Source organism: Pelodiscus sinensis, chromosome 3 (assembly GCF_049634645.1).
Source record: "Pelodiscus sinensis isolate JC-2024 chromosome 3, ASM4963464v1, whole genome shotgun sequence".
NCBI classification, from domain to species: Eukaryota; Metazoa; Chordata; order Testudines; family Trionychidae; genus Pelodiscus; species Pelodiscus sinensis.
In genome coordinates this window covers 72,547,875-72,569,950 of record NC_134713.1, presented here as the reverse complement: position 1 = coordinate 72,569,950, position 22,076 = coordinate 72,547,875, and the positions used below count along the sequence as shown (strand labels likewise).

The window sequence follows — 22,076 nt, the reverse complement described above, 5'->3', positions numbered from 1 at the left end:
CCCCCCAGTTTGAAATAAGTATCTACACAGCGCTTATTTTGAAATAGCAATTTCTAAATTGGTGCTGTTCCTCATGGAATGAGGTTTACCAATTTCGAAATAAGCCCTCCACTATTGCGAATTAATTTTGAAAAAGCAGTTGGCTTGTGTAGATGCTAGGAAAGTTATTTCAAAATAACGGGTGTTATTTTGAAATAAATTTGCTGTGTAGACATACCCATACAAAGAATGTAGAATCTTGTTTCACTAAATACAGAAAGAATTAAACACCACAAGGCAGTTTCTTGGCTTACATTCCAAGTCACTTGTACCTCCTTGACACAAATATTCTAATTTTTCCCTGTGTAGGTTAACTTCCAAGAATAAAAGATACAACGTTTGTGAGGGCTCTCATGTTGAGACAAAATTCTGGTGGCAAATCTAAGGCATCAGCCTCAGTTACAAATGGTTTAGTAGGATTTGGGTGAATCAGGATGGGAGTTCTGATGAATGCTCTTTTCAGTCGATCAAAGGCAAACCGAACCTCCATAAACTAGGAGAATTGGGCCCCATGTTGCACAATGAACCTGTTGGGCTGGTTTTTATGGAATCATATCATGGAATTACAGAACTGGAAGGATCCTCAAGAAGTCATCTAGTCCAGTTCCTTGCACTCAGAGCAGAACTGTGTGTTATCGAGACCATCCCTACAGGTGTTTGTCTAAGCTGCTCTTAAAAATCTCCAATGCTGTAGATTCTACAACTTCTTTGGGCAATTTACTCCAGTGCTTAGCAACCCTGACAGTTGAGAAGATTTTCCTAATGTCCAACCTCATCTATCATTGCTGTAATTTAAGCCCTTTGCTTCTTATCATATCATCTGAGCTTAACAAAAACAATTTTTATCCTCCTCCTTATGAAGACATGTTATGAACTTGAAAGCTATCATCACATCTCCATACTGTATTCTCCAGACTAACAAATAAATGTTTTAAATCTTTTCCTTGTATATCATGTATTCTAGACTTTTAATTTTTTTCTTTTCTATGGACTTTTTCTAGTTTGTACACATCTTTTCTAAAATGTGATGCAAAGTCCTGGACAAAATATTACAGTTGAGGCCTAATCGGCATGGAGTAGAGTGGAAGAATTATTTCTCATGTTTTGCTTACAACATACCTGCTAATATATATCCAAGAATGATCTCTTTTTCCCCCCACAGTGTTACAACATTGACTCAGATTTAGCATGTGATGCACTATGGTCCTTTTCTGCAGTACTGATTCCTAGGCAGTCATTTCCCATTTTGTATGAGTGAAGCTGACTATTTCTTCTAAGTGTTGTACTTTGCATTTCTGCTTATTGAATTTCAGACCATTTCTTTCAGACCATTTCTCCAGTTTGCCCAGATCATTTTGAATTTTAATCCTATTCTCCAAAGCACTTGCAACCTCTCCCAGCTGTAAACTTTGTAAATATTCTCTCTATGCCATTATCAAAAATTATTGATGAAGATACTGAACAGAGTCAGACCCAAAACTGATCCCTGCAGGATCCCACTCATTGTGCCCTTCCAGCTAGGTTGTGAACCACTTATAACTCTTCTCTGGAAATGGGTTTCCAACCAGTTATGCATCCACCTTATGGTAGCTTCATCTAAATTGTATCTCTCTAATTTGTGAATGAAAAGGTCAAATGAGACAGTATCCAAAAACTTATTAATGCGAACATATACCACATCTACCACTTCCCTCGTAAATGCAAGGATCTTTTCTTTTCATGCAGGGCAGCAACCAGGGCATGCAAAGTCTATAGGGATCCCACTATCTTCAACAGAGGGATATTGACCTTTTTTAGGATCCTGCCTCACTGTATCATCTCTAATTCCATTATTGTTTATGGAATTTGGTGCCACTCAGACAGGGGCAGCAGAGGCTTTGCCCAGTAAATGGGGGATTTAGGTCTAGTGATTAGAGTAGGTAACAGTAGCAAGGAATTGGAGCCCAGTATCAGAACAAGGTGGAAATACACCTATAATTACCACACAGGATACTGTTGCAATCATATTCACTTATTGCAATCACTGAAACTATAATGCTACTAATATGTCTGAAGAGTTATATTTAAATTACAAAAAAAAACTTTATAGGTAAAGCTGCCTAGTAGTATTAGGCATTTTGTCTTTGCAAGACCTTCTAATAACTTCTTCTTAACCTTCCTTGTATGAGTGTTTCTTGACCGAAGTATTGTGGATAATTTCCCCCACATGGTGATTTACAGTATGCTTTAAATACAGACGAAATAAATGATATTTGTAAGTCACATCAGAGAAAAACATAGGACATCTTCACTCCAATGTCAAGATGATGAAAGCCTTGGTATAAAAATAAACTAAAACTAGGACAAAGTACTCTGAAGCAGATCATTCCATGTTCATAATATGCCTTTTGCCTCAGTATAGCACTCATGTCTTAGTTCATTTAAAAAGATGTCTTTGAAAACTGAGAGCTTGCTCCTCAGTTCATGTACATCAACATAGCTCAAAGGAATTTAAGCATCTGCGTAGATGCTTATTGAATTGTGGTCTCTCTAAACCCCCAGTCCTGCAATAAATTCAGTGTGGTCAGATCCTGCTGGCCGCCCAGTGGGACTCGGCTCAGAATCTGATTTCAGGACTAGGAATTGCCATCAGAGCTCCAGAATTCAAATACAGAAAGTTTTATTTCATTGTTTTTGTCCAGAAATTATTTATAAAATATTATTATGACAGTTTCCTCAATAATCTTAGGGAACTCAGTATTTAAATGGTTATAAAACTCAGAACTATATATGCCATCCACATTTGCCTATGCAGACACTGCACAACAACTACATAATTTGTGTTCATACTATATCATAAATACAAAAAAATACCATGACAAGAAATTGAATTCATAAAGAATTTTCTTAAGTTGAATCTGCGGTCCCATACTATAGCACAGGCATTATACACACAAACTTTGTCCTTTTTTAGGGTAACCACAACATCTTTTTTCCAATTTAAACTACATCCATAAACTGTGTTAATATTATGAACTGTTTGCATTTTACGGAGAGAAACAATATTGCATGCCGGAGCTTTTTCCTGCCATCACTGCAGCTAAGATTAATGAACACAGAACAAATAGTTGACATATAACCTACCCATGGGAGTTCCAACGCCATAACCTTTTGAGTCTATCAGGCCTCCAATCTGTGTTAGGTTACAGTTCCGCTGGGTGACAAACTCAATGGTTGTGGATTCCATTAGAAAGGCATAATCAGAGGTGAGTACACGCTGGATACCTTCTTCATTACTTTTGACAAGCACTGATTGCCTCCTGCTACTCATAAAGGCCCACATCTTATCATAAGTGGAGATTTTTGATTTCTGAAACATAAAATATTAAAATACAATATTAACATGAATAGATTTATGATGAAGTAGAAAAAGACTCAATTAGCATACGATAACTAGAAATAATTGTATTAATTTAATACTTTATATCTATATAGGGCACATAATTCCAGAAGAGATCTGCTCCCATTTGGCTATCAACATAATTAGACAAACCTTCAAAAATGCTCATCTCTTCACATGCTTGATTCTTTGAAAATTAAGGCTGAAGTACTGTCACCATTTACATTGATAGATGAAACTTACCCTGACTTTGATAAGGCCAAAATTTCACCCTGACTCTAAGTCGCACAAATGATATTTTTGGTTGTTTGACATTTCTGAAAGTCTGATTTTGATGCCTAAACAATTACACAGCACTTCTGAAAAACTGACTGACGCAATCTCACACCTAAAGGATCTCAAAGCACTTGAAAAACATATGACAGTATATGAATAATAGACTGTAACAATTCCATTACTTCTGGTATAGAAGGTGGTAGCCTTCTGGTCCACCGTACACTATAACAAGAATCTGAGGAGGGGAACTTTAAGACAAAGTTATTATTACAAACTAGTAAGACTGATACTACCATTTTGTCATGTGTTAAAGAAATAAGTCTGACATGCCCCTGATTTGTTGCAGCTTCATTCACTGAATATTCAGAAGCAATGGTATATTTTCATGGTGCTAAGACTGGGAGAAAGCAAACCAATGTTCTATACCTTTTTTCTGTTCTGTTATATGAGCTTAGACAAGACACTTTGCCATTTCTATAAAATATGGCTGATAATCTGCACCATCTTTTGTAAAGCACATTAAGATTTAGGGATGAAAATCACCATTGTGTTATCTTTACCTTCATCCAAAACATCTCAGATCCAGATGTATTAGAAAGTGAGATGAAATGTTAACTCCTAGCCAAAAAGACAAGAGTAGAAATCTGGCATAACACATTAGTATAATTTGACTATTCAAGGAGTCTCTGATTTGTTAATATCAACCTCAAACATAGCTGCATGTTTGGCTCTGGAGAGACGCTGGACAGAGATTGGCATTGCAGGCTTTTCTGAAGTTCAGCTGACTGGCATCTGTAGCTTCTGCCCCAAAAGAGAATTAGTAGTGAGACATGGAATAGAAAGAGGAACATTTGTTCTGAATAAGGATGACTTTGTATCCCTGCTAAAATACAACCCAAGGCTTATTTCAATCTTCCTGGGGACTTCAGACCATCTATCATTCAAGTATTTGAACCAACTCCAGTAGCCAATGCTAATCACATTGAAGGGTTTGACATCGATCTGCAAGAACTCATTGATACTGAGCCAAAACATGATATGGGGTTGATTGCAGAGAGTTTCAAAGTGAAAGTGGAGAAAAAGATTGTGGATAAGAACATAATGCGGAGACATGGAATAGAAGAAACAAACAGTCTCCTTTTCATTGATTTCAGGTCTGAAAAATCAAATTATTCTTACAAACACTTTATATCAATTTTACAGAATTTTAAGAGAATGCACTTGAGCCCTGAACATCAGCTCGCTGGAAATCAAAATGATTATATCATACAGAAAAGAGGGGAAACCAATGTTTTCCAATTACTGCAAAACTCTCCAAAGTGGCCATATCACCATTTAATACTTTCATCATTCAAGGTTTACCCTAAGTCTATAAAACAATTATTTTAGCCACCGTAGAGTAAACTGAACACTGAAAATTGGTACAGAGAACAACTTTGGCAAACTATTGACACATTGGTGTTGTATGAGCTGGAGGGAAAAAGCCAAATGAACGGTGGGAAAGAATAAAGTGAAAGACAATCACTAGGATGAAAACTTGTCAAAAATGGAAGTCAGTGCTCTCTATTGAAGCATTACAGCATGCAGTTATATACACTCAATAAAGTCTGGCCTTAGCGCAAGGTAAGCAAGCAGGTTGGGCTCTGTGCCTTCAGAGCCTTACACTGCTGGGCGGCCACTTGCCTGGCTGATGCTTGCTGCCCTGGTTGGGAATTACCCAGCCATGCAGCGCAGCCACTGTCAGCTTGCCACCTTGGGCCCTCAAAACTTTTTGGCCAGACCTGCACTCAATGAATACATAAAGCTAACTTCAACACTAAGATGGACAAGATAACCGATTTAATCATCTATGAAGAAGTCCCAGTCACATCTGAAAAGGACTAAAGTAGTGAATAAAATTAAACTAAGACAAAACTCCTGTCTAAGATGGTGTAACATGCTGCAGGAAATACCCATAATTTTGAGCCACTGTTACTTCTCTGCCTCCATGAGAGTGAGTTTTGCTGATAATTAGACTGTATGTCCTCTTTCTGCCATACCACTCTGTCTTCCTTACCAGAAAACAACTCAGGCAAATTCCAGCTTCGGACCCAAACCTTGCCTAGCAGGTAACAATCAATGAACTCCAGGTCCCAAGTGTCTTAAAGATATTTCTCTGCACAGCCTCTACTGTGCATTCAAAGAAGATGTTAAGTTTGCTGTTCTGGGGTGACTATGCCCTTTCCTTCAAACACAGCACTGAACTAGTTTAAAGTAAAAGTAAAACAAGTTTATTTTAAAAACTAGAAGGATTATGTCATGCTAAGTACAAGAGACAAAGGAAGAAATAGTTACAAGGAAACTAAAGTTAATATACATTAGATTAAAACTTAAATTTAGCAACATACAATCTTTGTTTAAGATGGATTCTTTACCCACAGGTTTTTTTTGTCAGCTCTTTACTGGCCAGCCAGGCCAAGATTCAGTTCAAAGATAAAATTGCTTGGTTTCTTTACTTTGTATGGTGACAGTTCAAGGAAGAATCTCTTTCTGTTCCTTACATCAATAAAGAGATTGACTTTGTTTTTATAAGTCGGGAAGGCCTTGTGGGGATTCAGTTTCCCGCATGTTCCTGGGCTGCTTGAACCATGTTAATTCTCTGTCTCTCTGGTTCACGATCAGGATAATCCTCATTGGATTTTAGCTGAAAGGCTTTGATTACTGCTATAATGTAAATTGAGATAAACCCACTTTCTTTTGTCTAGTACAAAGCTGTTTATCATTGTTACCTAGGCTAGGCTTTCTGGTCTTAAATATATCCAAACATGTCCTAGTAACATCATACACAGGGAATTTGTCACTTCACTTACAGTGCTAAGACATGTATTTTACAATGCTTTCAGATGATAGGTAACAAGTATATTTTATACAATATTATTGTAGTAGTTTGTAGTATGTGAATAGGTGGTGTCTGGGGTCAGAGACAGCATTCTGGCTGGGAACATTAAAACAATCTTATGTATATATGAACATTTTATGAGCAATTTATTAGTCTAATTGGAAGATGGTGCAATGTCTCAGTAATTAGTGAAAGTCACTTTTCAACTATGTACCAAAATATGTACCCCTGAAGACAGCATGAATTATAGAATTCAATTGTCATGAAGGCAAAACAAATAAAATAATAAACATTCTGTATTGTTTCTATTCATCCTAGAAAAGATAAGGATCAGAGCTGAAGTGTTGCCAAGAAAAACTGACAGAAATGAATACTAAGTTATATATTTACTGTATTTTAATATTTGTAAGGTAGAGACCTGGGATGTGTTTTATACGCAATAGGAAACCTTTCGACACAGACAAAATACCTTGCGATTCAAACAAATCATAAATGATTTTCCCCTGTATTTACTGAACTACTTATTTTACAGTGTCTGCTATGGCTAGAATCCAAAGCCAGAACAATCAAAATCATCACAGGCTGTTTTGACATTGAACTTAGGAGAATGAGACTACTTATTGCTTCTAGCAGTTATGATTGTGACACTCATACTGATGGAAGCAGATTCTGCAATTTATATTATGCTTCCATTTTTACTTATTTGAGAGAAAATCTGAGGAACTGACTTACAGGTTCTATTGGTGAAATGTGTTGTGTTTGCTTAGCACACCATATTTGACCTAACTGAAAATCACTGTCTCCACTGGAAGTGATGTTTAGATGAGAGAAGTTGTGGTGACAAGATGTTATATGCCTGTGCTTCCATAGTATTGCAGGAGATAATGCAGTGGCTAATAAAGCCAGCAACCTACACTTTGTGAAATTTGCATTATACTGGAATACAAAAGAGAAGATGGCAATGGAAACATTGCAACCCATCCCATCAAGCAAAAAAATCTGGAAATGAAGACATTAAGAAAATTGAGAAGTTCAGCTTCCTGGTGCATGGAGATGACAGCTATCACAATGACATCCAGAGGCAGCTGCGCATGCTGTGTTCATTAGATCATTAGAAGACAACAGTGTGTCTGTGTCAGATTTCATGAACATAAGAATGGTGAAACCTCTGAATTAGTCTATTGTAATACAAGTCTGTGAAGGCTGTAAATGGGAGCTACTATCTTTGCTAATGCAATGTTCCTGTTATATACCAAAGTTTTGGACAGAAAACACAAATAACACAGCACTTCAGCAGAATGGAATGAAACAGGTGGGAGTTGGGAATTATTGGGATTATATGATGGTAAGAGAGATTGCCCAAATAAGTAAAGATCAAAGGAAAGGCACAGGATATGGTACATACACAGTATCAAACAATGTGTCAGTGAGGGCAAGCATGGAGGAGTGTAGAGCAAAAGTGTGCAAAACTGATATATTAGTCTTCTTTTATAATTATAACAATAAGCAGAAAGTATGCTTTAGTTATATCAGAATATAATTCTTAACATATAAAAACTTGTATATATAATAGGCAATGTCCTAGTCTCAGCTATACTTATAAAACCTTCCCTAATTCCTGAAAGTTGGGTGCACAGATCAGGTATATTTTGTACATCCTCATTTTCTCTAATTTTTTTAAACCCAAGGATCTAATTCTTTTACACTGAGCCCTTTCACATTGTGGAAGGGGCCTTAATGTAAATGAAAATTAGGCCGTTAATTTATATTTGAACACAAAAGGAGAAGTGTATAGGCTTAAGAGATTGCATCACTGAGGAAGTGATAAAGTAGTTATTCTTCTGTGTTCTTCATTTGTCACTGTTCTGAAAGGATTGTTGTCCTTTGTTTTGCATAGCACAGCATTCAAAATGTTCTAAAGTCACTTTTCTTCATTCCTGTAACAGGATCGCATCGCAGCCACAGCAACTCCTTCTGGCAGTCCTGGGAATTAGCTCTGCCAATCAGGAGTGCCCTTCTTTAGCAATGACTTGTCCATGGTTACACACCTTCTTCAGGAACTCTACCGCATTGGGACCCGTGTCCCTCCCAAACTGCAGCACCTCATCCCTTAGGTATTGCCCTCTAATGGTGCCTACCCCTGGGTTCCTCACTTTTGGGGAACTGGCTATGCCTACTCCCAACACTTGCATCGGTAACTCACTGAAGTCCTTAATCTAACCCTTTCCCTTAGGGCAATATTCAGTATAAATCGGCCAGCCTCATCATTGGCAAGGGAAGGGGCTGTTGCCTGTTTCCTCTTTGGCCACTGTGTCAGGGCCTCTGTCTCTGAGCTTGTTGGGCTGAAGCACCCCTTACTTTCCCCAGCACTGCTCTGTCCAAGGTACAACACTGTACAGGCAGCCAGTTCTTCTCCTCCTCTCCCCTCCCAGGTCTAGAGATGAACTCCTTCTGACTTGCAGCCCTTTTTATATAGCCCATCCAGGCCCAGATAGGCTGCCTTAATCCTTGTCCTGATTGGCTACTGCCTCAGCCCTCTCAGATGGTGGGTTAAAACCCTTTTTAGTCAATGTAGGGCAACCACCCTGCCACCATGTCCTAGATTAATAGATTACACAGCCAAAAATTACAAATACAATAATCTAATCTGACCTATTGCCTAACATAGGCCGGAGAACCTCATCCAGTAATTCCTGGACCAAGCCCAAAGAATGGTAAATTCAGAAAATGGAATTCTGAATCTGTCAGAGATGGTCACTTCACATGTACTTCACAGGTAACTATAATGAGAACTGGTTCCTGTGACTATTCAGTTTACCATGTTGTACAAGAAGAGGGAAGCTTTCCTTTAACAAACACAAAGTAATTTCTGCTGCTACCCTTTTGAAAAATATCCCTTGGAACAGTGTAATGTTCTGAGCTAATGACCAACTCTTTATTAGCATGGAAAAAGTATGTTTTTTTCCCCTTGAGTCATTTTCACACTTCAGTTCTCTGAATCGATTTCTTAGCTCCTAAAAAAAAATCTGAATATACTAAAGTATGGAAATGCACAGTTAGAATACCCAAAGACTCTGACCTGTAGTGACACCATTCATAATGGCCTCTAATGCACTCACATCACTGCCTTTCATGCTAACCAATATTGTTTCATTGTTTCTTGTACTTCCTCCATTAGCATGTCTGTATCTATCTGTTTTATCTTGTTTTATATTTAGATTGTAACCTCTCTGTGGCATGTGCTTTCTTTTTATTTTTTATTTGTACAACACATAGCTGGTCTTTAGGATTGCTAGGATCTATAGTAATACAAATAAGAAATAATAACTCTATGATTATGATTAAGGCATGTTGAATGTCTTTCCCTCTCATGGTGTCACTACAGGACAGAGTTCTGAGTGCTTAGTTTCTTAAAGAACACATTTTAATTATTTTAACACATAAAATAATTAATATAATTACTTGTAAATATCAGAGAATTATTTCTATTCTCCAAAATTAAGTGCTGTAAATCTGGGGAGCATATATTGTACTTTTCATGCATAGCACATTGCTTGAATTCCTACTTTTAGGATACAGTAACCATTCTAAACAGTGAACTCACATGTGTAAGACAGTTTTGAACCATTACAATACAATATCGCAGTATTTCTCATAAAGTAGATGTGGTAATCACTGATATCTTATGCACTATGGCTGTGTCTACATTGGCACGATCTTGCATGGCACAAAAATTTGCTGGCTGTCTGCACTGGCCACGAGTTCTTGCGCAAGAACACTGACGTTCTAATGTATGAAATCAGTGCTTCTTGAGCAAGAACTATGATGCTCCCGCTCAGGAATAAGCCCTCTTGTGCAACTGTTCTTGCGCAAGAGGCCAGTGTAGACAAGCAACATTAATTTATTGCGCAAGAAAGCCCTATGGTTAAAATGGCCATCAGAGCTTTCTTGCCAGTGTAGACACTCCCTTCTGGAAGAGTTTTTGCAGAAGAACTCTTCCGCAAAAGAGTTTTTGCATAAGATCATGCCAGTGTAGACATAGCCTATAGGTAGTATGCACTCTTTTCCTACTGGAGGATGATGGTTTAGAACAAAATTAGCTTTATTATAGTTTTTCTCTAAAGCAGAATAAGTATGTCAGTATACATGAACATTAGGCTATGGGTAGATTTTCTGAGAAGATTATTAAGAGTTAAAGACAACTTTTACAATAATGTTGCTTAGCCCTGCCTTTGCTTTTCATGCCATCTTACTCATGATGGCATTACCCAACATACTCTGGATTTTCTTCAGGCCTAAAACAAAAAGTATTAAGTATGATAGACACCCTTTCCCTTCCATTTTATTGGACTGGTCTCCTCAATTCCATGACCTCCATTTTTTTAAAATCAGAACTGCTGAGACCTGTAAACCCTTAAGTGAACCAGCCGATTTAGTTTTTGTTGTGTCAGCACAAAACCGATAAAATCAGTGCATATGACACTCTCTCCTTTGTAACTGCAGTTTTCATGGTCCATAGAGCACAAATGAAGAAAGGTAGGAAAGGTTTTCCTGCCAAGAATGGAGTTTCAGGGAATGAAAAATGAAATGCTGGAAAAAATAAATTTTACTCTGCTGACAACTGTGCTGGCTTTTTGTTTCAGGAAACCAAAGATAGTGCAAGTTTAATATTTAAAATATGAGCTCGAGGTAAAGCTAATGAATTAATAGTTGAAACTGAATTAGTACAATGTTTTGCTTGACAACATTTCACTAGCCACTTTTGATCTGGAAATTAGTAAGAATTTTGTAGCGTGAAAATCACTAATGAATTTCAGAAAATTTTCTTCCCTTGTGTATTAGAGAGTGATTGTTGAGTTATCATTATCTGCATAATTATTGTTCTTATAGAACAGCATAAAGGATGACAAGTGATGCTTTCTACACTTCCATACATTTTTGCATTTATTAATAGATGCAACAGATTAGAACATTACAATTTCATGTGATTTTAAAGGATATCATGCATTCATATTTCTTTAGAAAGGCAAATTAATTCGCTACCTCTGCTCCTTCTGCCTGCTGTCAAATACAAATTAGAATTTAAGACTGCATGAGAATACTTGGCCTCCAGTACATCTGAACATAGTCTCGCCTTCTACAGTGAGACAATAGTGTCATCAATATTTGTCTCACTCTTGAAAGATGAAGCTGAGAATTTAGTCTGAGAGTACTGACAAAGAAAAGTCGCCTTGCAGCTGACAGACTGAAACTTTAGCACAACAACCTATGTTTAACGACAGCAACAGTCACACAGCTGCTATACTGATGTGGTATAGAAACTATTTATGTAACATTTTGGGATAAAGTTCCTTATACGCTGTTCCTGCTAAAATTGGAAACAGACTGACCAGGCAGATCTAGGATTCAAACTTACAGCCTCTCATAGGGGCCCTGCTTAAGACCTCAGCATGTAATTTAAAACAAAAGAAAAGAAAACCAGGTATTGTTATTTTCCAACCTGCTGTCCAATGTCTTCAGGCATCTGAAATTCCAATGGCAGGTTATTCACTCTGTCCCTGGCTACAATAAGTATCAGTGCTAAGAAATATCCATGGAGTCTACTCTTCCAAAGAAATCTAATAGCACTAAGATAGAATTCTATATAGTTTCTCCAATCAGCTCCATCCCATCAACAAACCTGAAATTCACAGTATTTCCTCACAAATGAGCGTGTCTAAAAATATTTGCCAGTACCTAGTCTGAGGGGAACCTATATCAGTAGTCTTTTTTGCAGTGACGGAATTTGGACTCAGCATTGCTTTTTTTATTGAAGTAAATAAATTACCAACAATATTGGAACATGTTTGCTGGGTGAGAACAGCCAAGTCTTTATCTGTAATCATCTGACCTTGGTCACTAGAAATTTGCAGTTATTACAGGCAAACAGGACTGATGGCATATGTAGTTCACATCAAAGGTCTAGAGGAATCTGCTATAGTGATCGGAAAAGCAGTTTGTTGTTAGCAAGCCTGTCAGTCCTTGGAATAGTTTTATCCTGAAGCTTCTTTAGTCTCCTAAAACAACATACTTTAGGTGATGGACAATGCAACATTTAAAGGACTCCTTTCCTCCAACAACTGAGAGTTTAAAAGGGAATTTTAAAGGACTAGTATGACAGACTGCAATAAGTATACAGCAGCTTTACAAAACATCTAATACTGGAGGGATACACCAATCAGGTTAGTGTCTGGTATGCTTTATACCATCACATATCTGAGTGTATTCCCCTGGCATTTTTGTAGTCATTCTGCCTGTATTCACACAATGTTTCACTTCACACAAAATGGCTTGGAATAATATTTCATCTCCTCTCCTCCTTCCCCACTGCCGTACTCAGAAAGCATGCTATAAGTATCAGAATTGGGATATCAGACTTGTTGAACTAATGGTATGATCTATGATCCAGTATGGTAAATCAGATGTTCATGAATAGGTCATAAATATTATTTACCTAATAGTCAATGAAGGTGCAAACAGCTCTTTGTGTAGATTCCTATGTCAGGAAGGATACAATCAATTGATTTTGATTCTTATCTACTTGGTTTTAACTGCCTAATCTTCAGATACTAACTGATTCCCTCTACTTTCCTGAATTTTCTACACACTCTGCTCTCTGTCTCATACCCTTTTTTTTTCCCTCCCCATCCCCACCACCACCCCCACCTCCTTTTCTCCTATTCATTTTGGATCTGCACATCCTAAACTCAAAACTCCGGTTATCTGAAGAAGTGGGCTGTGTCCTTGAAAGCTCATGATACCATCTACATGTTTTGTTAGTCTATAAAGTGCTACCAGACCATTTGAGGTTTTTTAATAAATATATATGGTATCCAATTCTCAAAACACTGATTTGATAATTCAATAGTATTTTCAGAAATGTCAAGAACAAAATACACATTTCTTGCAGGGAAGTGATATAAAGCTGTTTCTGTTGTTTAGCTGTCAGTCAATGTGTGTCAATAGGTTATCAGACTCATTTTGTTATTGATCTGGCTTCACACTGGTGGCAAACAAAAGTGATGACTCACAGTTTGAGTGGCTAGCAAATTAAATTTAAATTGATACATTTTTTAGCCTAACTTCCAAAATTATTCTAGTTCTTCTGGTCATTACTGACTCATTCTTCTGAACAGGTTTCAAATTATAATGATTTAACTTGTTTTGTTTTTGTTTTGTTGTTGTTGTTGTTTGTTTGTTTTCCCCAACTAACTGACCCTGTTCTTTATTTTATTTTTAAATTATTCCATAAGTGAAAATAGGACAAATAATTCTTCAAGGTACGTGTGTCTTTCCTCAGTAACTGCTTGTTGAATAACTGCTTTAAATTATTTTATTGCATAATATTTAAATGTGTAGCAAACACCTGTAATAAAAGTACATTCCATCATTTCCCAACATAAAACAATATAAACTGTATTGTTTAAAGTACCTAAAATTGTGCTGCAAGGAGGAAGGAGAAAAATTATTCTCTTTGAACTCTGATGATAGGACAAGAAGCAATGGGCTTAAATTGCAGCAAGGGAGGTTTAGGTTGAACATTAGGGAAAATTTTCTGTCAGGGTGGTTAAGCACTGGAATAAATTGCCTAGGGAGGTTGTGGAATCTCCATCATTGAAGATATTTAAGAGCAAGCTAGATAAACATCTATCAGGGATGATGGTGTTTGGTCCTGCCATGAGGGCAGGGGACAGGATTTGATGACCTGTCAAGGTCCTTCCAGTTCTAATATTCAATGATTCTATGAAAGTAATCCTTTAGGACTACAAGTTGTTAAAAATCACTTGAAGGCACAAGAAAGCTAACAGTTTCTTCCACAAATTGTACTTTGCTATTAACGTTTCCTTCATTTTCAAGACCAGGAGCATCTAACAGGGAGCTTGGAAAGGGAGTTCTCCAGGTAAAAGAGGAGTAAATATGGGACCCTTGTAGTAAGTGGCTGTCTGTAGTGTGTGTTTGTGTGTGTGTGTGTGTGTGTGTGGAGGGGGGGTTATTTGCTGTGTGCTGAGCTTGTGTTTGTTTGGTTTGTTAGTTTGTTTGAAGGCGCTTCTAAAAGGTTTGAAATCTAGAAGCCTCTGTAAATTGGCTGAGCATCAGTCAGGAGGAGGGGCTACTAGGGCTTTATAAGGCTGTGAGTCAGCGACCAGGGAGCTTGCGAACAGGAGCAGCTGAGAGGAAGTTTAGAGGGGGAGGTTAGAGGGCGCTAGTGACTTTTGACCTTCTTTAAACATAACTTTTATAATAATCTATATTTCAGACATTTAATAAGCCCAGTTTATACTTAAAATTATTCATAGGAAAAATGGAGACAGCAGCAGAGTGGGGGCTATCCTGTTTATTGCGTCGAGTGTAACATGTATGATTACCTGCCTTGTGGGCGGGTGGCATATGTGTGACCCTCAGAGACCGAGTTTGGGCTTTGGAGGCCAGGGTGGCTGAACTGGAGGAGCTAAGGGAGGTAGAGAGAGATGTTGATGAAACTTTCCTGGACGCTGTAGTACTGTTCCTCCTCTAGTCTAAGAGCCCCAGCACTCTTAAAGAGGATGAAAGTCTCAAGGGAAAAGAGCATTCAATGGGAACAGAGGGAAACCATCCCGTGGTTGGGACCCTCCTTCCAGAGGATGTTGCGGTATCCTCTCACACTGAGGATACCTCTGAGGGGGAGGGAATGCCAGTTGTTAGGAAGATGCAGGTGTTAGTAGTGGGTGACTCAATCGTTAGAAACATAGATAGTTGGATTTGTGATGACCAGGAGAACCGTATGGTCACTTGACTGCCTGGTGCGAAGGTTGCGGATCTCTCGAGGGATCTAGACAGACTTATGTGTAGTGCTTGGGAGGAGCCGGTGGTCATGTACATGTAGGTACCAATGATATAGGGAAGGGTAGGAGAGATGTCCTGGAGGGCAAATTTATGTTGCCAAGAAAGAGACTGAAATCCAGGACCTCTATGGTGACATTCTCAGAAATGCTTCCAATTTCACTCACAGGGCCAGGTAGGCAGGCAGAGCTTAAGAGTCTCAATGTGTGGATGAGACGATGGTGTAGGGAAGAAGGATTTGGATTTATTAGGAACTGGGAACACTTTTGGGAGAGGGGGAGCCTATACAGGAAGGATGAGCTCCACCTAATCCAGGGTGGAACCAGACTGCTGGCACTAAACATTAAAAAGGCTTTAGAGCAGTTTTTAAACTAAGAGATGGGAGAAAGAACTTAAATGGGAAACTGCTGAACTATTATCTGTGGTTTGTAACCTATCCTTTAAATCGGCTTCCGTACCTAATGACTGGAAGGTAGCCAACATGACACCAATATTTAAAAAGGGCTCTAGAGATGATCCTGGCAATTACAGACTAACTTCAGTACTGGGCAAATTAGTCGAAACAATAGTAAATAATAAAATTGTGAGGCATGTAGGAGTACATAATTTGTTGGCCAAAAGTCAACATGGTTTCTGTAAAGGGAAATCATGTCTTACTAATACGAACATAAGAACGGCCGTACTGGGTCAGACCAAAGGTCCATCTAGCCCAGTATCCTGTCTACCGACAGTGGCCAGCACCAGGTGCCCCAGAGAGGGTGGACCGAAGACAATGATCAAGCGATTTGTCTCCTGCCATCCCTCTCCAGCCTCTGACAAACAGAGGCCAAGGACACCATTTTATCCCCTGGCTAATAGCCTTTTATGGACCTAACCTCCATGAATTTATCTAGCTTCTCTTTAAACTCTATTATAGTCCTAGCCTTCACAGCCTCCTCTGGCAAGGAGTTCCACAGGTTGACAACACGCTGTGTGAAGAAGAACTTCTTTTTATTAGTTTTAAACCTGCTACCCATTAATTTCATTTGGTGTCCTCTAGTTCTTCTATTATGGGAACTAATAAATAACTTTTCTTTATCAGCCCTCTCCACACCACTCATGATTTTATAGACCTCTATCATATCCCCTCTCAGTCTCCTCTTTTCTAAACTGAAAAGTCCCAGTCTCTATAGCCTCTCCTCATATGGGACCCGTTCCAAACCCCTAATCATTTTAGTTGCCCTTTTCTGAACCCTTTCCAAGGCCAAAATATCTTTTTTGAGGTGAGGAGACCACATCTGTACACAGTATTCAAGATGTGGGCGTACCATAGTTTTATACAGGGGCAGTAAGATATTCTGGGTCTTATTTTCTATCCCTTTCTTACTAATTCCTAGCATCCTATTTGCCTTTTTGACCGCCGCTGCACTCTGTGTGGAAGTTTTCAGAGAACTGTCCATGATAACTCCAAGATCTCTTTCCTGATTTGTCGTAGCCAAATTAGCCCCCATCATACTGTATGTATAGTTGGGGTTATTTTTCCCGATGTGCATTACTTTACACTTATCCACAATACATTTCATTTGCCATTTTGTTGCCCAATCACTCAGTTTGGTGAGATCTTCTTGGAGTCCCTCACAGTCTGCTTCTGTTTTGACTATCCTAAACAGTTTGGTATCATCTGCAAACTTTACTACCTCACTGCTTACCCCTTTCTTCAGATGTGGTCTCCTCACCTCAAAAAAGATATCTTGGCCTTGGAAAGGGTTCAGAAAAGGGCAACTAAAATGATTAGGGGTTTGGAACAGGTCCCATATGAAGAGAGGTTAAAGCAACTGGGACTTTTCAGTTTAGCAAAGAGGAGACTGAGAGGGGATATGATAGAGGTATATAAAATCATGAGTGGTGTGGAGAGGGCAGATAAAGAAAAGTTATTTATTAATTCCCATAATAGAAGAACTAGAGGACACCAAATGAAATTAATGGGTAGCAGGTTTAAAACTAATAAAAGAAAGTTCTTCTTTACACAGTGTGTAGTCAACCTGTGGAACTCCTTGCCAGAGGAGGCTGTGAAGGCTAGGACTATAACAGAGTTTAAAGAGAAGCTAGATAATTTCATGGAGGTTGGGTCCATAAAAGGCTATTAGCCAGGGAATAGAAATGGTGTCCCTGGCCTCTGTTTGTCAGAGGCTGGAGAAGGATGGCAGGAGACAAATTGCTTGATCCTTGTCTTCGGTCCACCCTCTCTGGGGTACCTGGTGCTGGCCACTGTCGGCAGACAGGCTACTGGGCTAGATGGACCTTTGGTCTGACCCAGAACAGCCGTTCTTATGTATTATGACAAAAAATAATAACATATCCATGTTAATAACTCGGTAATTCCATCTTTGTCACTGAGTAATGTTAAACTCACAAAATCTTTATTCTGGTTTATATTGTCACACTTTAACCTAAAGCAAACCAGCCTTACTACTTGAAAGCAGGAGAAAAGAACTAGCATTTGAAAGCTGAATATTATGCTTGTGAACAGTTTTGCAAGGAAGTACTGAAAAGTAAGTTTGCTATATACCCAAGGAAGAGGCATTGTACAGCCACTGATAATACCTTTCACTTTTACCTTTCCCATTTTCATGTTAATACGGACTCTGTTTTCTGGATGGGCCACTTTCAGTGGATGGGCCACTTTCCCACTGACTATCTGTACTTTGCCTAGTGTGTTAAAAGTGGTGCCAGTGAACAACAATTTTCCCCCAGATTAGATTGCCAGAGATCCTCAGAGGGTCACCTTCCCCTGCAGCATGCTGCATTGGGGGAATGTCTACACTGGAAAGTTAATTCAAAATTACAGCCGTTATTTCAAATTAACTTTAATAGAGACTATACATGTAAACCGTAATTTCGAATTTAATTCGAAATAGCGGCGCCCTTAATTTGAATTTGGTAAACCTCATTCTACAAGCAGTAACACCAAATTCGAAATAGCTATTTCAAATGAAGTGCTGTGTAGTCACTTATTTCGAAATAGGGGCCTCCAGCCACCCCAGGATGCCCTGGTGGCCACTGCAGCCTCAATCAAGAACACTCCACTCCCTCCCCCCCTTCCATGGAGCCCTTAAAGGGGTTGACTCTGGCCACAGTGCCTATGTCAGCTCCAAGCCTGCCAGCCCAGAGCCAGCAGTCACTGCCCTTGACCCAATGGCCCCAAAACATGAGCCAGCAAGCCACTGGCAGCCAGCCCTCCACCGCTCCCCAGGAGCTGTCTGCCAGATCCCAGGAGCCTGATAGGGGCTGGAGAAGGCAGGCACTTTCCTGGTCCAGGGTGGAGATCATGGACCTTATTCAGGTTTGGGGGGGATGCCCCCAACATCCATGATCTCCGCACTAGATGAAGGAACATGGCCATCTATGGCAGGATAGCTACCAGCCTGGCCACCAAAGAACACATGCGAACACAGGAGCAGGTTTGCATGAAAATTAAGTTGGTCTGGCAAGACCCCCAACCCTGGGCCCTGAGCTTCCCCTCCCCCTTCTTCCCCTTGCTTCCCCCTTCAGCTACCTCTTCCGAGGTTTTCCCCTCCCTCTTCTCCTCTCCCACCTCCTTTGCCCAGTCTCCCCAGATGTTCATCCCCCCCCCCAGTTTTGTTCAATAAACCCAGTTTATATTTTTGAACATACGTGTCTTTTATTTGACATCAGAAGGAAAGGGGCTAAGGAGAGGTAAGTGGAAGGACGTGAAGGAGGAATGGGGCATGAGCCCCCAGTGGGGAGGACCGGGGAGGCTCTGTGGGCTCCTCGGTGTGGACACTCTCCCTCAGGGCCTCCTGGATCCTGAGATCCCCCCGATACACCTCCTGGATGGCGGCCTGCAGCAAGTGCAGCTGGGCTGATGGCAACAACCCCATGAGATGCACCGACATGCCCAGGGGCAGCTCTGGCTCCATGTGGCCGAGTGCTGGGGTGTCCCGAGTTGGGCACTCCAAGACAGGACTGCTTTGCTGTCCCTCATCGAGGTAGACAAGCATGTGAGGAACCCTGAGAACTGTCTGCCCGGGGTAGAGGTGGGGTCCCTTTAAGCACGGAGCTTAGTTAGCCTCAGGCAGCATCCCCACACACTAAGTCCTAACCTGATGCCCTGCCAGCACTAGTTCCGGCCAGCCTTAGCTTTGGTTCAGGGTCCACTCAGTGTGGACATGCTATTTCAAAATAGGAAAACTCTATTTTGAAATAGTTTTTGTGTAGAGATGCTTTATTTCTAATTAACTGTATTCAAATTAACTATTTCGAATTAAGTTAATTTGAAATAGCACTGTAGTGTAGACATACCCTGGGTGACTTGCAGGTTTAAACTAGTGTAAATGGTGAATACTCTAAAACTTTAAAGCCTTTAAACAATGATTTAAGGACTAGGTAACTCAGACCCCTAGTTCCCTAACTATTACAGGAGTGGGTGCTGAGGTTCTGTGGCAGACTGGATTATTATTATGAATGGTCCCTTCTTAAAATCTTAAAATCTAAGGCCATGTCTTCACTCCATGAAGATCATCACTGCCACAATCAATCTTCCGGAGTTTGATTGGATAAGTCTAGTTAAGACTTACTAAATTGAACTCAGAGGGTAATCCCACTGGTGTCCAGTACTCCTGCTCTTGCCTGGAGTAAGCGAAGCCAATGGGAGTGTTTTTTCCTGTCGTCCTCCCACTGTGGGGATGCTGCCAAGCTCGGCTTAAGGTAAAATGACTCCAGCTACGTATTTTACATAGCTGGAGTTGTGTACCTAAGCCGAGCTGCTGGGTCTAGTGCAGACCTGGCCTATGAATCTGAGTCGACTGGCAACCAATTTAGAGGCCTCTTCAGCACACTCATTTTCTTATGTTGCATGCTAATATTCTAGCTTCTATTCCAATGTGAGACTTCAGCCTTCATAATGCCTTAAGTTTCAGCTACCACATCTTTCTGTTGGAGCATGAAGTCAATCCCATACAAAGTTAGGTAGGTGTCTTTAAAATAAAGGGCAAATCCTATTCTTATTTTAAAGGTGACACAATAACCAGTTTGTTGGTACTGTACAAAATGGGGGAAGGCAAGATCAGAAGGATTCAAAGGTGTGTGAACTCATGGCAATACATGCTTGGATTTTTTTCACAATGGGAAAGTAAGCTATGTTACGACATATATTAATGAACAATGACAGCCAGCTAATCCCTTGTAAAGCAGGAGTGTCTGCATTTACAGTAGGTATGTAGCAATGATTTACAAAATATTAATGTTTTCCAACACAACACATTTTCCCAGTGCAAAGTCACAGAGATGGGCCAAGGTAACAGGATATACCACTGAATTGTTCCTCAGGTCTTCCTCACTTCCCATGCAGAAGAAAGATTCTAGTAGTAGCAAGCAGCTTCATGGGCAGAAATGGCTTTGGAAAGAGGATTTCTTCACACATCTTCATGATGGTTTCTCCAATACCCAGCTTAATTATTCATTTTAAAAAAATCTTTATATTGCTGTTATTAATAATCTAACCCTTGGACTACAATAAGATTTTGTGTTTTCAGGACAAGATAGGTATCATTGTACTTGGATTCTATATTCAGACTATATAAACATCAACACTATTTTCCAGTACTAGAGCATATCACATGATACCTTGGTACAGTCCTCCCGGCCAATTTAATATCTCTTCCTTGTTCTCTTCTGTCTGTGGATAAACTAGATTGCTAAAATCCTGAGATGACAAGACAGTCTCTAATATAGGGTACAAGAAGTTTTACCCAGTGTTGCTCAGGCCCTTCACTCAAATAAGTGTTGGTTTTCTTCATTTAAATGTATTCTGAGGTGGGGACAAAGGGTTCAGTATGTAAGCTCTCTGTAGGAGAGAGGACAACCTCAGCCCTCTTTCACAACAGAAACTTGGGGACAGGTAAGAAGTGTCTGTCTACAGCTGAAGTGGGCACAGATAGAGAAGGGATGCATGTCCCCTGGCTGGGGAACAGACAGACACACAAACTGACAACCTTTCTGAAATATATAGTAGATATTTACAAAAGGAAGTTATTTCAAAATCCTTATTTATTCTATAGAAAATTACTTATGCCAGCCTACGGAAAATAAGTTTCTTTCTTTGACAATAAGTTTTCATAATACAGTTTGATTTTTCTCTAGAATTTTCCCTCTTTTCCTTAGTGGAAAAAAAAGAAGTTTACTTTATCTCAATACTTCAGTCCTGAGTGCTTGTCTTAAAAAGCTCTACTGAGAATCCATTAAAACATGCCCACTGTGCCTCACAAATCTGAATCTGATTGTGACCTTTATGTTTGGCTTTCAAAATTTCAATCTATTTTAAATCACTAGCTTTTGGGGAAGGGAGGGTGAAAGGAGGGGTTGCCTATACCAATATACTCCCTATTGACTTCAGTTCAACTCTCACCAATATATTGAATGATTAATTCCTAAAATAGAGATATAATGAGATGGTCAAAGCAAATGCTTAATATTTTTCTCCTTTGTTATTTTTTCTTTGAGTCTTTTTTATACATATGAATTTGCATCTGATGGAAAGCCAACAGGAGGTTTATGGCAATCTTACCATTCCCCTCTGCTTTAAACAGATTTTATCTAATCAATTCTAAATGCTATGGCTGTAGTGAAGTACCATTTCCTCCTCCC

The 22,076-nt window shown here is 39.4% G+C and overlaps 1 protein-coding gene across 1 annotated transcript in view; it reads right to left on the bottom strand.

Annotated features, from left to right (window-relative positions):
- Positions 1-22,076, bottom strand: part of GRIK2 (glutamate ionotropic receptor kainate type subunit 2) — a 621,233-nt gene that overhangs the window by 49,865 nt on the left and 549,292 nt on the right. Inside the window, exon 15 of the mRNA XM_075923935.1 lies at positions 3,163-3,388. Within this exon, the coding sequence (XP_075780050.1) occupies positions 3,163-3,388 (226 nt within the window). The remainder of the gene's footprint in view (positions 1-3,162; positions 3,389-22,076) is intronic.